At 47.3% G+C, this 18,039-nt stretch overlaps 1 protein-coding gene across 1 annotated transcript in view; it reads left to right on the forward strand.

Moving 5' to 3' along the window:
* The first annotated feature begins 885 nt into the window (after positions 1-885).
* pi15a (peptidase inhibitor 15a) overlaps positions 886-18,039 on the forward strand; it is a 48,313-nt gene continuing 31,159 nt past the window's right edge. The window contains exons 1-2 of the mRNA XM_038809638.1: positions 886-1,049; positions 1,352-1,654. Coding sequence (XP_038665566.1) covers positions 1,385-1,654 — 270 coding nt within the window. The 5' untranslated portion in view covers positions 886-1,049; positions 1,352-1,384. The remainder of the gene's footprint in view (positions 1,050-1,351; positions 1,655-18,039) is intronic.

Genomic DNA, 18,039 nt, shown 5'->3' on the forward strand with positions numbered 1-18,039 from the left:
GTTTGCCATTCACTTGTTGCTCCCTTGTTATCGTTGCTTGAATGTTATATTACAGCCCGTTAAACACATGCAGCATACAAAAGGTAGTGGAGGCGTGGGTGCAGAATTCAGTTATATTCCGCGCGGTTTAAACTGTCATTCCGAGGAGAACTGTCTCGTTTTGCAGTGCGTCTGTCCCCTGTTAGTCTTCCACAACACCATTCAAAAATACACCAGCAGAGACCTCAGTCCGTTTCCTCCCACGTTTAAAAACATCCAATGCAGGTGCTGAAACAGATGGTCTTGTTTTCCATTAATAATGAACACGTTAAACACAGCCTTTGGAAATCGGAGTGCACAGAGAGGGTGAAATTAGTTAATTCCAAATATTGTAATTTAAAGGTGGTTTTAAGGGGTGTGTGTGTGTGTGTGTGTGGGGGGGGGGGGGGGGGTAGTAATGAGTTTTATGTCTGTGTGTGTGAAGGCTCTCCACAGAACTCCTGCTGAAGTTTGGACAATTTTCAAATACTATGTTCCAAATACGGTTCAGTGTGTCTGGAAAGTTACTGAAAAAAAAACGAGGATCCAGAAAATGACACACGGTTCGCACTTTGCACTGACATGGAATACTGTGTCCTCCTCCCCTGCCAGCTTTTTTTCTTCCAAATTACACATATGTGGTTTGGAAAAGCTCATGATGGGAGTCTGGCAGCAGCGAGAAGAGCAACAATGAAGGCATTTGGGTCTCCAGATGATAATGTCCTGATTCAGGGGTGGTGAAGAGTTAAAGAGAGAGACACCATCATCGAAGAGAATGAGTTTGCCTTTCCCTTCCTGAAACGTTCCCCCCCCCCCCCCCCCCCCATATAAAAGGCCAGGAACAGTAAGGAGAGACCAGCAGAACCCCTCTCCCTCTCTCTCTCTTATAGGGTGCCTTGCAGTTCACAGTACTGCCAGCCTGACCTCACTCCAATCGCAAGAGTAAAGCACTTTTCAAGATTCCTTCCAGACGGACTTTGAAATTTTGGAAGGACTCGACCCACATTTTGCCAGTGGCTGCATAACAAGAGGTGAGCTAAATTTATCTTTACACTGAATACATTTCTAAGCTCTACATAAGGGATTCGAGGGAAAGCCGTGTTTATCCATCAGCCAGCAAGGAAAACATTAACTATTTTGATTCTGCGAAATGATTATCTGAATGTTTCCGTCTTGTTTGCTTTCGAAGAATAATAATGTCATGGTAGATAATGTATTAATAAACGATGAGCCCCCCTCTCCTCCCCAATTGTACCACACGTTTGAAATTGCACCTTAATATTAAACGACCTGTACACATTGCTCTTTATTCAGTGTAATATCTGGTTTGCAGTGCACCGCTTTTTCAATCTTCAAACTGGGAATCATGAAGCTCTGCTCCACACTGGGTCTGGTCAGGTTACTGTGCGCTCTGCAAGGAACAAGTGCATTTGCCTCAGCAGATGTCTCCGGCACGCTCCTTCCATCAAACTTCAGCGAGAAGGAATCGTCTTGGAGAAATTACCTGGGGCCTGGAGATGCGCCGAAAGCCAGGCGGAGGCGATACATCTCGCAGACTGACATGGCAGTTATTCTCGATTACCACAACAAGGTTCGGAGTCAAGTCAGCCCACCTGCCGCAAACATGGAGTACATGGTGAGTTTCATTTCTGAGCGGACTCCCGCCTCCGCCGGGGTACATGTTCAGCAATCAGTAAATCACTGGTGGGCTTTAGTCAACAGAGACGGTCATAGACTAATTCTAACACAGATTCTCAAAGTTGTCTGTAGCTTCACTCCCCCTCACCCCCTGCCGGAGAGACGCTTTAAGAAGCAGAACATGCAAAATAAAATGCAAGGTTCTTTCTATTTTTTTTCAGGTTTATTTTAAAGTGTCAAGGAATAAGTACAAAGTAGAATGTATACAGAAAATGCATTGTTGTTAATGCTCAAATTGTTGGGTCTAAGAACTCGGCTCCCTTCAGCGAACTCTAGAAAAGGCGTAAAGTATAAATACAAAAAAATTATTATTTAAAACATTTCTGCAGACGTCCACGTTTCGGAAACCACATACACCAATTTGGCCATTTTATGGGATGAGGGATGTAATCATCTTTGAAATGTTATTCTAGTATTCCGCAGTGTACCAATCAGCTTGTCTGTCGGGGTGAGTATCGGTGATGGACTAGAACATTTGACATATCACCTTGTGGAATGTAAGCTCTGCTGATCATAACAAGATGAAATATTGGAACTATGGTTCCTTCACTGTGGCTGGGTCAAAATCCTGGAACGGGTCCCGAACAGCATTGTGGGTCTACCTGCACCACATGCAGGCAGTTCAGGAAAGTGACTCACTGCCAACTTCTCAAGGGCAATTAGGGATGGGCAATAAATGCTGGATTGATCAGCAAAGCCCTCACTCTGCGAAAGAATAAATAAGTAAAAATATTGCTCAATAAATACATTTTGTTGAAGCTTTTCATCTTGCACTCATCAGGAGAATCATAAGAATGCAAATGTCAGGGGAAACAACAACTGACATTGGTATTCTTGCGATACCCTGATGAGTGCGAAACGAAAAGCTTGGACAAAGCAACTATAAAATATATATATACAAGCAACTAACTCAAACACTAAAACCCTTCCATTACCACTAGTCACCTATTTTACATTGACAAATATAGGCAAATATTTACAATGGGCAGCACGGTAGCACAATTGTTAGCATAATTGCTTTACAGCTCCAGGGTCCCAGGTTCAATTCCCGGCTTGGGTCACTGTCTGTGCAGAGTCTGCATGTTCTCCCCGTGTGTGCGTGGGTTTCCTCCGAGTGCTCCGGTTTCCTCCCACAGTCTAAAGATGTGCAGGTTAGGTGGATTGGCCATGATAAATTGCTCTTAGTGTCCAAAAAGGTGAGTTGGGGTTACTAGGTTACAGGGATAGGGTGGAGGCGTGAGCTTAAGTGGGGTGTGCTTTCTAAGAGCCGGTGCAGACACGATGGGCCGAATGGTCTGCTTTGGCACTGTAAATTCTATGATATGCGATTTTGAGCAACTTAGAAGATGTCTATTCATGTTTTCGTCCATATCAGTAGATGATATAAATTTATTGCATGTTTGACAAACAGTAGAATGTATCTTCTCTATAATTACCTATTTGATAGGGGCACTTTTTGTTTCTTTTTAAGCACACATGATAAAGCAAATCGTGTTAAAGTGCATCATTTTGTCACTGACGCTCGCATCATGAGAGATACCAAATGATAGATGGTTCCTTTGGCTAATTATTCTAACAAACAAAGACAGAGCTCACAACAGTTTTGTGAAAGTGGCATCATTTTAAAATTAACCAAGTAAAACACATTAGGAATAGGGGCCTGGGAGATTGGCAGAGTTTCCTTCCATGTCTGAGGCTTGGCTTCAGATTAAATTTAGACTCATGAGACAAAGCTCTCCTCGCAAGGATCCTTGTCAAATAGGCTTAGACCAAGGTTTTTCAAAGTCGGGGTTGCAATGAGTAAGTGGGTCATGGGCAGGTGTCGGGAGGGTTGCAGAGCGATCGGTCCCACCATTCCTGTGGCGGTCCTGATCACGGGAGAAGCGTCCAACAGCTGCTACTAGCTTTTACATCGAGAATTGCGGTCGCTGCCACCTTTTAAATAGAGATATATTAGACTGTCTTGAGTCTTCCCACCAGAAGGAGCAGCAGAGAGCAGGTCATGCATCCTGCAAGTAGAATTGACATGACATGCCGTTCGGGTACGTGCTTTTGGTGCCAAAGCAGGGAGCAGAGTTGCCTCGATTTTCCAGCTGCTGGCAAGCAAGGCAAGTGAACTGTGAATATCAAGTTTTTGTTAAAAGTAAGAGATGGCCAGAGACTCAAATAGGCAGTTTACCTATTGGATAGGAACTCACAACAGAATCTGCTGGAGAGAGCTGCACAGGAGAGTCCAGGGCAGGAGAGAGCAGTGCTAGTGTTAGAGATCCAGGGTCTCTGGTTAATGGCCCTGAAAAAAGAAACTTAACTCAGAGCAAAGTAGTGTAAAGGTGATTTCTTGAGGTATGGTTTTGTCAATTGTGACAATGCAAATAAGGAGGCAAAGGCCACATGTGTCATATACAGGGAAGTACTGGCAAATGAGAAGCGTTTCAGAATTTGAAAGAGAAGTGGTGTGTGAAAAATTCCTTATCAGGTTGAGACCGCAGAGTCAGTTATTAACTTAGAGCTGACTCCAAATTAAAAGACTACGCTGCTGCAGCTTATCTGTAATACCACTTTAAAAACATGCCAAAAACCCTTGAAACTGTCAGAATTCTGGTGTAGTATCTTGCAGGTGTATCCAGTGCTGAGTAAAACATGCATTTAATCATTATTATCACAAGTAGGCTTCAATGAAGTTACTGTGAAAAGCTCCTAGTTGCCACATTCCGGCGCCTGTTTGGGGAGGCCAGTACGGGAATTGAACCTGCGCTGCTGGCCTTATTCTACATTATAAGCCAAATGTTTAGTCTGATGTGCTAAGCCAGCCCCTAATGCTGTTACTGATGACCTACATGTGTGAGGTTGGACTTTGCGTTTTCATAAAGATGAAGATGGACAAAGGAACTGGCTGTAGTCTGTACCTGATAGGCGCATTGCCCTCTGCTCCTTTGAAATGGATGCAAGTGAGATCATGAGGCAAAAGCAGGCTCCCCTTTCACATTAAAAGGTCAGCTAACATGGCGGGTATCGTGAACGTCATTCAACGTGTGTCGCGAAGGTCGGTCGGAGTGTGTTGCAAAGATTGTCCAGCGTGGGCCGCAATGTTCTGCTGGCATGGGTCGCGAAGGTTGGCCGGTTTCCAAAAGTGGGTCCTGGGAACAAAAGTTTGAAAATCTCAATCCTATGTGGATTGAGCAAAACTGCTTCAAATGCCACCTATGTTGACAGCACAAGTACAACATGTCAGAAAAGACATGAAAAGAGTTTGTGTTGGAGCTGTGCAAATCCACACTGGTGGGGGTTCTTTCCTGAACATTACTGAGATGGGGGGAAGTGAGTTTTACTCTGGTTCTGTATTCTCTATGCCCAGCCAATCAGTGTTCGAAACCCACATAGAGTTGCAAAATGGAAAATATTCTGTTTTCTAGGAGTAACCTTTCTCACTTTGAAAGAAAAGCATTAACTTTAACAATGGATTTTATTTTTTGCTGGAAGAGTGAATGCCAATTACATAATTAAAGAGGAAGAAGAGTTTCTGAACCAGTTGATATAAGGGGACAGAACTATAACTACAGCATCCTGGGCTTCTGATGTAGCAACTAAAGTGAAATCAGCACTCCTGCACGTCAAAATCAGTCAAGTCGGCAAGCTGGTGGCCTACTACTGAACCAATATGATGTTTCCTATAAATACACTTGCCCTTGTGGTCTGGCTGAAAGAGTTGCTTAATTTTTAAAATTCATTTTTACGCAACGTGGGCTTTGCTGACTAAGCCAGCATTTGTTGCCCACCCCTTAATTGCCTTTGAGAAGATGGTGCTGAGCTGTCTACTTGAACCACTGTAATCCGTGTGGTGTAAGCACACCCACTGTGCTATTTAGGAGGGAGTCCCAGGATTTTGACCCAGGGACAGTGAAGGAACAGCGATATATATCCATGTCAGGATGGTGAATGACTTGGAAGGGAACTTCCAGGTGGTGGTATTCTCTAGTATCTGCTGTCCTTGACCTTCTAGATGGTAGTGGTCATGGGTTAGGAAGGTACTATCTAAGGAGCCTTGGTGAATTCCTGCAGTGCATCTTGTAGATATGACACACTATTGCTACTGTTTGTTCGTGTTGGAGGGAGTTAATATTTGTGAATGGGGTGCCAATCAAACTGGCTGCTTTGTTCTGGGTGGTGTTGAGCTTCTAGAGTGTTGTTGAAGCTGCGCCCATCCAGGCAAGTGGAAAATATTCCATCACAGTCCTTACTTGTGCCTTGTCAGTTGTGGACAGGCTTTGGGAAGTCAGGAGGTGAATTACTCGCCCCAGGATTAACAGCGTCTGACCTGCTCCTGTAGTCGCAGTATTTATATGGCTAGTCTAGTTCAGTTTGTGATCAATGATAACTCCCTCCCCTGGATGTTGCTAGTTGGGAATTCAATGATGGTAATGACATCGAATGTCAAGGGGTGATGGTTTTATTCTCTTTTATTGGAGATGGTCATTGCCTTGCACGTGTATGGCAAGAATGTAACTTGCCACTTGTCAGCACAAGCCTGGATATTGTCCAGATCTCACTGAATTTGCATGTGGACTGCTTCAGCGCCCAAAGAGTCATGAATGGTGCTGAACATTGTGCAATCATCAACGAGCATCCCCACATCTGATCTTATGCTGCAAGTAAGGTCATTTATGAAGCAGCAGAAGATGGTTGAGCCGAGGACACTACTACCCTGAGGAACTCCTGCAGTGATGTCCCGGGATTGAGATGACAGACATCCAACAACCACAACCATCTTCCTTTGTGCTGAGTACGACTCCAACCAGTGGAGAGTTTTCACTGAATCCCTGATTCCCATTGACTCCAGTTTATCTAGGGCACCTTGATGCCATACTCAGTCAAGTTTTGCCTTGATGCCAAGGGCAGTTACTCTCATCTCACCTCTGGAGTTCAGCTCTTTTGTCCATGCTTGAACCAAGGCTGTAATGGGGGTCAGGAGCTGAGTGACCCTGGCAGAACCCAAATTGAACATCAGTGAGAAGTTTATTGCTAAGAAAATGCTGCTTGATAACACAGTTGCTGACCCCTTCCATCACTTTCCTGGTGATTGAGAGTAGAGAGATTGGGTGGTAATTGGCCGGATTGGATTTGTCCTGTTTTTTTGTGTACAGCATGTACCTGGGCAAGTTTCCACTTTGCAGGATAGATGCCAGTGTTGTAGCTGGCAGCTTGGCTACGGCCGCAGCAAATTCTGCAGCACAGGTCTGAAGTATTATTACCGAATACTATCAGGGCCCTTAGCCTTTGCAGTGTCCAGTACCTTCAACCGTTTCTTAATATCACCTGGGGTGAATTGAGTTGGCTGAAGACTGGCATTTGTGATGCTACGGGCCTCTGCAGCAGACTGAGATGGATCATTCACCAACAGTTCAGGCTGAAGATAATTGCAAATGCTTCAGCCTTGTCTTTTAGAATCACAGAATTAATTTACAGTGCAGAAGGAGGCCATTTAGCCCATTGAGTCTACATTGGCCCTTGAAAGAGCCTTAAGCCCACACCTCCACCCTATCCCTGTACCCCAGTAACCCCACCTAACCTTTTGGACACAAAGGGGCAATTTACCATGGCCGATCCACCTAACCTGCACATCTTTGGACTTATGCACAGATGTGCTGGGTTCCTCCATCATTGAGGGTGGGGATATTTCTGGAATCTCCTCCTCCATTGCGTTGTTTAATTATCCGCCACTATTTACAACTGGATGTGGCAGCACTGCAGATCTTAGATCTGATCTGTTGTTTGTGGTGTCGCAAAGCTCTGTCTATCACTTGCTGCTTATATTGTTCGGCCCACAAGTAGTCCTGTTGACCAGGTTGACATCTCGTTTTTCGGCATACCTGATACTGCTCCTGGCATGCTCTACTACACTCTTCATTGTGGCATGTTTTGTTGGCACCAACTGAGACTGAATTGAAGCTTCTTAAAATCATTTTAGATACAACTCTTACTGAGGAGAGAGATCAGCCTTTCATCCAATCTTTTGGTACTGGAATCAAATCCAGATTCTAGAATGTGAAAGAATAGTATTCTAGTCCATTGGACCATCGATTCCCCCAGAACCACTGACCCAACAATTTAGAGGAAGATGGTGTATTAGTGGTAATGTCATGGGAGTCATAACCCAGAAGTCCAGACTAATTCTTCGGGGACAAGGGTTCAAATCCCACTGCAGCAGCTGGTGAAATTTAAATCCCATTAATAATCTGGAATTGAAAAGCTTTGTCTTAATAATAGTGACCATGGAATTGTTATTGATTGTGTTAAAAATGTTTCATGTTCACTAATGTCCTTCAAGAATAGAAATCTGCCATCCTTACCTGGCCTCGACTATATATAACTCCAGACCCACAGCAATGTGCTTGACTCTTAAACAGCCTCTGAAATGGTATGGCAAGTCACTTGGTTGAAGGACAACTAGTAATGAGGAGCTAATGCTGGCCTGATCCACAGCACTTACATCCCATGAATTAATACATTTAAAAAAAAGATGCTCCTGTATTTCTCCCATTTTCACTGGCTCTACATTTTCCTGATGTTTATCTCATGTTGTCACATCGGAAAGTTGCACTATTTACTGGAAGAGGTTTTCTGCATAAGTTAATTTACCTTGCTGTTGAATGTTTGTTTGCACGTGAGGTGATGCAAGTTTGGAAAACAACATGTCCCAAAAGTGTTGAAAACTTGAGCATAGAAAGCACAGAGCCTCTTATAAGACTTGGGGACAAGAAGGGTGCAGTGATTGTTTCCTTGCTTTTTTGCATTTCATCCACTTTGGAATCTCCCAGTTTCATCCAAAGTGGCTTGTGCTGGTCCAATGATTGGAGCCTGTTCTTTCGGAAAAGAAGGGAACACCTATACTCAAAATTCTCTTGGAAGAGGTGGAACACAGGAGGCATAGACTAGGTGTGCCTGGCAGCAAGCCATCCAGGAGTATCAGCCTGGACACCTAGAGGCATGGAGTTCAGTACCAACATTTTCTGTCATCTTGCTTCATTGCTTTCACAGACTGCTGATGTCTACTATTAAGGATGGCATGGAGTTATATATCTATGGGGAATGTCATACCTTCTCTTGAATCTCTCCAGGTATATTGGGTGCCTTGGGGTGCAAATCCTCAGTGCATATTGTGAATGTATATGATTATGTCTGTGTGTGCATCTTGGAGAGCTGCATGAGGAATGGAGGCTTCAGTTCGAAAAAAAAATCTGTGAAGCCAGAATTCATAAAGCAAACTTTGAGACTCTTCAAAGCTGTCAAATTCTTCCACTTGGAAGAGGTGACTTGAGGCAACTAAAACATTTCAGAAACACGCAACACCTGATGGCGACCAACCGGGTGCCAGGAACAATTGTGCATGCGCATTCGGCCTTTACTGCATCTGCCAGTGCTTCTGTGGTATCTCCCACCTCTGGCATCAATGATATGCACCCTTGAGCTGATGTCAGTACTGGTTTCCACCTGCGCTGTCTAGTTCACTGTTGGCCTGAACCCTCACCACCTCTCACTTGCTGCATCTTTCCTGATCCCTCACTGCTCCACTACTCCTCTCCTGCAATTGCAGCACGAGTTAGATACAGAGTAAACTGCCCTCTATATTGTCCCATCATACACACCCAGGAAAGGTGCAGCGCAGGTTAGATATGGAGTAAAGAAGTACACTGTCCATTTAAATTGCGAAAAGACATTCCAGCCTCCAATCAGATCAGAAAAACACTGCTTTCTGGAGCATTCCAGTCACATCTTGAAACAGTTACCTCAGGATTTATCACAATCTCATGCAATAATTATCAGACACTAATTATCAGATAAGCTGCTTAAATATCACAATTTTTTTCTTTAAAAAGGCAAGTGTTTTTTTAAGAGAAATGATATAACATTGTTTTCAATTTCTAGTTCAAGCTGTAATTTGTTTTCTGGCTGAGTTTGGACTGCATCATCTTTGATGCAGGGAATTGCCTGGGACGTCTTGGGCAATGTCACTGGCACTGCAACTATCTGTGTGGGGCGTGTACCCTCTGCAGTTGTGGCACCAAAGAACTCAGCTTCCAAATGGCGTTTAGCACTGTAGGCTAAATAGCTGGCTTGTTAAGCAGAACAATGCCAGCAGCGCGGGTTCAATTCCCGTACCAGCCTCCCCGATCAGGTGCCAGAATGTGGCGACTAGGGGCCTTTCACAGTAACTTCATTGAAGCTTACTTGTGACAGTAAGTGATTATTATTATTAAGTAGGGCATTCCTGGGCACAGCACCACGAGGTGAATGGTGCTCCTATGCAAATGACTCCCACCGGGTTTGTACAGGCAGATAGTCATAGCTACCAAAAAGATTGTGGAGACTTGAGCCAAGCAGATTACCAGCACATTAAGTGGCAGAATACACTAATTGTGAATTTCCTTGCACTTTTTCTTAGCATGATAAAAGCGTTAATTTTGAAAATACGGCCAAAGCTCAGAGCCACTGTGTCTTTGTCCCTCTCTCGATTCCTGTTCAACTGCCTCTCTTGCTTTTCCCGCCTTCCCTCCAGTCATTTTAAGATTCTGGAATGAACGTTGTGGGCTGAGTGCCTTGGGTCAGCCAAATTCTTTGGAGTTAGTCCAGTGCATTACTTTTACATTCTAGTGCTGTCAACTATTTGTGATGTTTCTTTAGGAAATAAAAGACAAAGAGGTTGGAGATTCAACTGAATTAATCATTACAGTTAAGTGTTTAATTTTTAAGCATTTTTAATGTAGATCGAGGTGGGCTTTTATAATGCTAGGATTTTTTTTTACATACACTTTCAGAAAGCAATGCTGCTATACTGCTATACGTGTCCAGCACAGGTCTCTCTCTGGCAGTCTCTCAGAGCAATAAGGACACTGTGATGGAATGCAATGGTGAGAGCTTGTGTGTGGAGTGTTTTAAACATGGCGAGACAGTTGTGCTGCAGCTATCACGGTTGTGGCTGACCAGGAACATCTGCCACTATTGCCACATGCTTTTTCACAACTGGGCTACGTTGGCTGGTTTGTGCCAATATTCCTTTCTTGACAGTCAATGGATAGGAGCCAAGAGTTCCCACACATCAGAGACTATAGTTAGAAGTTCGGGAAAAGAGAGAGAAACAAAAGTTCTCAGAGGACCTGGGACGAGTGGATTCTCGGATTGTACCGAAGGTCATAAAGATCATTCCATTATACCCTGACCCTGAATCGGGGTGGCTTGTCAGTAAACTAAAAAATGTGACAGATGGATGTATGCATTTGTGCACATGCATTACTGACTTTGGATAAACGCACATATAATTCAGCTTTCAGAATTTCTCAGTTTTGGAATTGGTATTTGCAGCCGTTTGACACAAAACAAAAATGGATTCAAGATCAACTCACCCCAGTATCAGTATTCCCAGCTTGGATGAGCATTGTGAGAAAAGGAATTGATACACTATGTACAAAGTGCTGGTGACAGTGGTTAGGAATGAACGGTTTGTCTTCAAATGCTGTACTGGGTTTGTCAAATTGTACAACACTGTACAATCTTGTACCTGAAGGATCTGCAGGATGATAATCAACCCGTTTGGTCACATTATGAATGCATCTTCTGTGACCATCACATCCTGTGGTGGGACCTGACCCAGAACCTCTGAGTCAAACGTAGGGTACTACCCACTGTGCTACAAGACCTCCTTTAAGCAAGGCCTACTCTTAAGAAGAATGCAAATTCTATATTTTGTTTCTCGCCTCTTTATATGACATCTAGCACTGGTTTTTCAAATTTTACTTATTGGAACAAACTTGTTCTTTCCAGAGTTAGTCTAAAGGTAGGAATAACTGTTGGTGCTATTGTTGGATGAATGTTTATTGACATTTCTCTGGCTGCAATTTTATCTGAGATACCAACTCACTTAAAGTAAACAGGTTAATATCATGGACAGAAAAATGTCCTGTGCTCATGTCACCATGGCAATATCAGCTTGGAGTCTGAAAATGACAATCCTTAACTATGCCAGTTGAAAATAAGCCAATGGAAATATTACGCACAATGAGCACTGAAAGTAGTAACTGTGAAATGCATGTTGCTTGGTTTGATTGGATTGGTTGACGGTTTCTAAGCACCGTGGCATTGCTGATGATGGCCACTCAACAGCAGCTGGCTTGCAGCTTTAACAGGTTACAGACCACCAACAAACAGATGGTAAAAAGGATGTCAGCCTTTCATCAGCATCATTTATAACCATTTCTAGCAGAGATTCAAATGTTTACACAGGGTAGCAAAAACAGACTTTATATGTGATTGAGTAGAAAAGTTCAGAGAAACAAGGAGAGGAACAGAAAGGACAAAACTCCAAGAAGGCAATAACTACTGAATGACAGAGGTGCAAATAGTTAATTCTGCAGTATCAATAAACACTGAGCCCGACATCATGCAGGATGATAATTACTGATTCTTCATCAGAAAAACGAAGTTATAAACTGGTTTGCTCATCGATACAAAATTGTTGTTAACTTCAACGGTAATAGAGGATGCACGGCGGCACAGTGGTTAGCACTGCTGCCTCGTGGCGCTGAGGACCCGGGTTCGATCCCAGCCCCAGGTCACTGTGCATGTAGTTTGCACTTTCTCCTCCTGTTTGCGTGGGTCTCATCCCCAGAATCCAAAGATGTGCAGGGAAGGTGGATTTTTTTCTTTTTTTAAATAAATTTAGAGTACCCAATTCATTTTTTACAATTAAGGGGCAATTTAGCGTGGCCAATCCACCTAGCCTGCACATCTTTGTGGTGTGGGGGTTGATGCACGATCAATTTATTAAAGACTAATGTTGGGTACTGACTGCTTTATTGCAGTCAGATGCGTGGCCTCATGCTGCAGCTGGCGAAATGGCAGATCTATACTCCTCCTACTGGGCAGAGCCAGCCGGCAGGGGCTACCGGCGAACATGTAATACAAGTCCTACCTTACATCCCCTGATACAGGTGTACAGTGGCTCATCACATTCACCCCCTGTTAAAAATGAGTCCGGCGGGGTGGTGTGGAACTATATACAGTTTTGAGAATTATGTACAGTGTCTTAGAAAAGAAGTGGGGGAGGAAGAAAAATGTCAATTTTGACGGTCCAGTGCCCGTTAGAGGTTCAGTCAATCCGGTGCTTTGACGATCCACTGGGAGCGACGTAACAGAGGAGGCGATGTCAGTGTTGGCAGTGCCAGTGTCACCGATGTCGGTGCTGGTGCTGACCTGCTGTCGGGTGACTCCGGGAGCGTGCCGAAATCTTCTTCGTCCTCTTGCGTGTGCAGGGGAAGGAGGGATGGGCCTGGTGGGGTTAACGTTGGGAGCACCGGGGGAGTGGAGGATGGCGCCTGGGCGGGGAAGTGTGTTTGGTCGGAACCTGACGGTGCCAGGTCCCTGAGGGAGACAGTATCTTGGCGGCCGTCGGGGAACTCCACGTAGGCATACTGTGGGTTGGCGTGGGGCAAGTGTACCCTGTCCATCAATGGGTCTGCCTTGTTGAGTTGGACGTGCCTACGGAGCAGGACCGGTCCTGGAGCTGCGAGCCAAGTCGGGAGCGACACCCCGGATGTGGACTTCCTGGGGAAGGTAAAAAGACATTCATGGAGTGTGTTATTTGTAGCGGTGCACAGTAGCGACTGGATGGAGTGCATCAGGGAGGACCTCCTGCCAGCGGGAGGCTGGGAGGTTCCTGGACCCGTAGGCCCAGCTGGACGGCCCTCCATACCGTCCCGTTCTCCCTCTCTACCTGCCCGTTTCCCCGGGGATTATAGCTGGTCATCCTGCTGGAGGCGATACCTCTGCTGAGCAGGAACTGACGCAGCTCATCACTCATGAATGAGGATCGCCTGTCACTGTGGATATAGTCGGGGAAACCGAACAGGGCGAAAATGGAATCCAGGGCCTTGATGACGGTGGCAGACGTCATATCGGGGTATGGGATAGCGAAGGGGAATCTGGAGTACTCATCGACCACACTGAGGATATACGTGTTGCGGTCGGTGGAGGGGAGGGGCCCTTTGAAATCCACGCTGAGGCGTTCAAAGGGACGGGAGGCCTTCACCAGGCGCACACAGTCCGGCCGGTAGAAGTGCGGCTTGCACTCGGCACAGACCTGGCAGTCCCTGGTGACTGTCCGTACTTCCTCGACGGAGTAGGGCAGGTTGCGAGCCTTGACGAGATGGTACAGTCGAGTGACCCCCAGGTGACAAAGGTGGTTGTGCAGGGCCCGGAGTTGGTCTACTTGTGCGCTGGCACATGTACCTCAGGAGAGGGCGTCTGGGGGCTCGTTGAGCTTTCTGGGGCGATACAAAATCTCGTAATTATAGGTGGAGAGTTCGATTCTCCACCGCAAGATTTTATCGTTTTTGATCTTGCCCCGCTGTGTGTTATTGAACATGAAGGCTACCGACCGTTGGTCAGTGAGGAGAGTGAATCTTCTGCCGGCCAGGTAATGCCTCCAATGTCGCACAACTTCAACCTTAGCCTGGGCCTCCTTTTCGACAGATGAGTGCCGAATTTCAGAGGCATGAAGGGTGCGGGAAAAGAACGCCACGGGTCTGTCTGCCTGATTGAGGGTGGCGGCAAGGGCGACATCTGAAGCATTGCTTTCTACTTGGAAGGGCAGTGTATCTTCTACTGCGTGCATCCCGGCCTTGGCTATGTCTGCTCTGATACGGGCGAAGGCGTGCTGTGCCTCGGCCGTGAGGAGAAATTCGGTGGACTGTATGAGTGGGCGGGTCTTGTCCGTATAGTTTGGGGCCCATTGGGCGTAGTAAGAAAAGAAACCCAGGTAGTGTTTGAGTGCCTTGGGGCAGTGGGGGAGGGGAAGCTCCATGAGGGGGCGCATGCGGTCGGGATCGGGCCCCAGAACTCTGTTCTGGACCACATAGCCGAGGATGGCTAAGCGGGTCGTACTGAACATAGATTTCTCTTTATTATAAGTAAGGTTGAGAAGAGTGACGGTGTGGAGGAATTTAGCGAGGTTGGCATCGTGGTCCTGCTGATCGTGGCCGCAGATGGTGATGATATCTAGGTACGGGAACGTGGCCCGCAAACCGTACCAGTCGACCATTCGGTCCATCTCCCTTTGGAAGACCGAGACCCCATTAGTGACGCCAAAGGGAACCCTAAGAAAGTGATGGAGATGACCGTCCGCCTCGAAGGCAGTGTATGGACGGTCTGATTTACGGATGGGGAGCTGGTGGTAGGCGGATTTTAGGTCAATTGTTGTGAAGACCCGGTACTGTGCAATCTGATTGACCATATCAGATATGCGTGGGAGGGGGTACACGCCGAGCTGCGTGTACCGATTGATGGTCTGGCTGTAGTCCATGACCATTCTGTGTTTCTCCCTAGTTTTAACTACTACCAATTGGGCTCTCCAGGGGCTGTTGCTGGCCTCGATGATACTCTCCCGAAGCAGCCTCTGGACCTCGGATCTGATGAAGGCCTTGTCCTGGGCGCTGTACCGTCTGCTCCTGGTGGCAACGGGTTTGCACTTGGAAGTTAGATTGGCAAAGAGGGAGGGGGGTCAACCTTTAGGGTCGCGAGGCCTCAAACGCTGAGTGGAGGTAGGGGTCCGCCGAATTTGAGGGTGTGGCTCTGGAGATTGCACTGAAAATCCAGGCCCAGCAATAGTGCAGCGCAGAGATTAGGAAGGACGTAGAGACAGAAGTCGCTGAATTCTACGCCCTGGACTGTGAGAGTGACCATGCAGAACCCTCGGATCGGGACAGAATGGAATCCGGAGGCCAGGGAGATCTGTTGATTGGCGGGGTGGACCACGAGGGAGCAGCGCCTTACCGTATCCGGGTGTATGAAGCTTTCGGTGCTCCTGGGGTCCAGTAGGCAGGAGGTCACGTGGCCGTTGATTTTCACCGTTGTCGAAGCGGTGGCCAGGTTGTGTGAACGAGACTGGTCCAGCGTCATCGAGGCGAGCTGTGGGTGATCGTCAGAGGTTTCAGACGGAGAGCGTTGGCGGCCCAGGACGTGGGATGTAGTTGGCGTTCCTGCCCCGTGGGGAAGACAGGATGGCGGCGTCCGGAGGTCCTGCGGGGAACAAAACGGCGGTACCCATGGGGCGCACATTGCGGGGGTGGACAAGATGGCGGTGCCCATGGGCCGCACATTAGCAGAGCTGGACAATATGGCGGCGCCCATGCGTCACACGTGGACTGAGGGAAAGAATATGACTGCGCCCACTGGCTGCATGTAGCCCCAGGAGGAGAAGATGGTGGCGCCCATTATGCATTTGCCAGGGAGGGAGGGGGCGATAGCGGTGACTGCGTGGGCCTGGCACACTGCGGCAAAGTGGCCCTTTTTGTTACAATACTTGCAAATGGCGGCGCAGGCCGGGCAGTGTTGGCGGGGGTTCCTATGTTGGCCACAGAAGTAGCAGCGGGGACCCCCGGGGTGCGCGGATTGGCGTGTGGCGCAGGTGTATTGGCTAGGCAGGGCCCCAGCTGGGGGGGTTGTTTGCGGGGTCCAGGAGGGATAGGAGGGGCGGGCCGCACGGCGCGAGGGGTAGGCCTGCACATTACGGGAGGCGACCGTCATGGAGGGCGCTAATGTTTTTCTCTCCGCTAGGTCGAGCGTGGTCCTGCCAGCAGTCGTTGTCGGATGAGGTCCGACTCAATCCCTATTATGAAAGCATCGCGCATGAGGAGATTAGAATGTTCGGTGGCCGTAACGGCCTGACAGTCACAGTCCCGGACGAGTGGGATTAGGGCCCGCCAGAAGTCTTCGATGGACTCACCAGGGAGTTGAGAGCGAGTTTCGAGTACGTGCCTGGCGAAGAGTGTGTTCGCTTTCTGCGCGTAGTTCTCTTTTAGGGGTGCCATGGCTTCCGCGTAAGTCGGGGTGTCCTGGATCAGCGGGAACACGCTTGAGCTCAACCTGGAATACAGGACCTGTATCTTCTGAGCCTCCGTCGGTGTGGGGTTCGCTGCGTTGATGTAAGCCTCGAAGCAAGCTAGCCAGTGATTAAAGTCCTTTCTGGCATCAGGTGAGCGCGGATCCAGCTGCAGGCGATCTGGTTTGATTCTGATATCCATCTTGTTGAAAATCTGACTGCAATAAATTGATGCACGATCAATTGCACAAAGACTAAGGTTGGGTACAACTGTGGCTTTATTGCAGTCAGATGTGTGGCCTCCTGCTGCGGCTGGCAAAATGGCAGATTAATGGAGGGCCCGCATATTTATACTCCTCCTACTGGGCGGAGCCAGCCGGCAGGGGCTACCGGCGAACCTGTAATACAGGTCCTACCTTACATCCCCTAATACAGGTGTGCAGTGGTTCACCACAGGGGTGAAACCCACGCAAACACGGGGAGAATGTGCAAACTGCACACGGACAGTGACCCAGAGCCGGGATCGAACCTGGGACCTCGGCGCCGTGAGGCAGCAGTGCTAACCACTGTGCCAATGTGCTGCCCAGGGGTAGGTGGATTGACCACACTAAATTGCCCCGTAATTGGAAAAATAAAAGAATCGAGTACTCTAAATTAATTTTAAAAACTTCCGCGGTGTGTTCTGCAGCGGGAAGGACAGTTTGCCAATGGCCGATGGCAGGATCTTCTGGTCCCGCTGTTGCCAACGTGTGCCGGGAAACTCGTGGCGGGGATGGCACGGTCAGCAGGACCGTAACACCCGTGTCAGCATAAACAGCCAGAAAGCCACACCCTATGCTGCATTCTGACTGTTTACACAATGGAGATTTTGAGCCCATGTTAGCTATCAACGAGAATGGCGATGCGGGTAGGAAATTTGGTGAGCATCGAAATATGCGATTCTCATCGGTGAAATCACATTTTCTAATTTTCCAGGCTCCTCATCATTGGTGTGACAAGAAAAATGCCCCAGAAGACAAGGAAGCTCATTTTAATATATTGTAACATAATTAGCGAGCCCTCCTGCCGAGACTTCCTGCCTTCAATGAATATTCAGTGTTTGCTGGCACAATTTACAACAGCTGTATGAAAACGAGAACCTGGAGATCTCACCTCCAAAGGGGATATCGAAGGTCATCCCTCAAGTCATAGTACCATCCAGAGTGCCAGTTGCACAGAGGGCAGCAGACGGGACACATGGGACCCAGATAAATGCAACTTGGGATCAGGGAGGGGGGGGTGGGGAGGGTGGTTCAGTATCGGCATCTCAGAGCGTGAGGTCACTCACATGCCTTAGTGGTTTGTCCTGTCTGTGAGTCTCTAGGTTTAAAGGGGTCCGCTGGCTGGTATGCAGGCAGCGCTTCATGTGTCCTTCATGCTGGACCTGTGGCGCTATAACCGCTGAGGGATTGCCC

Source organism: Scyliorhinus canicula, chromosome 10 (assembly GCF_902713615.1).
Source record: "Scyliorhinus canicula chromosome 10, sScyCan1.1, whole genome shotgun sequence".
Lineage (NCBI taxonomy): Eukaryota > Metazoa > Chordata > Chondrichthyes > Carcharhiniformes > Scyliorhinidae > Scyliorhinus > Scyliorhinus canicula.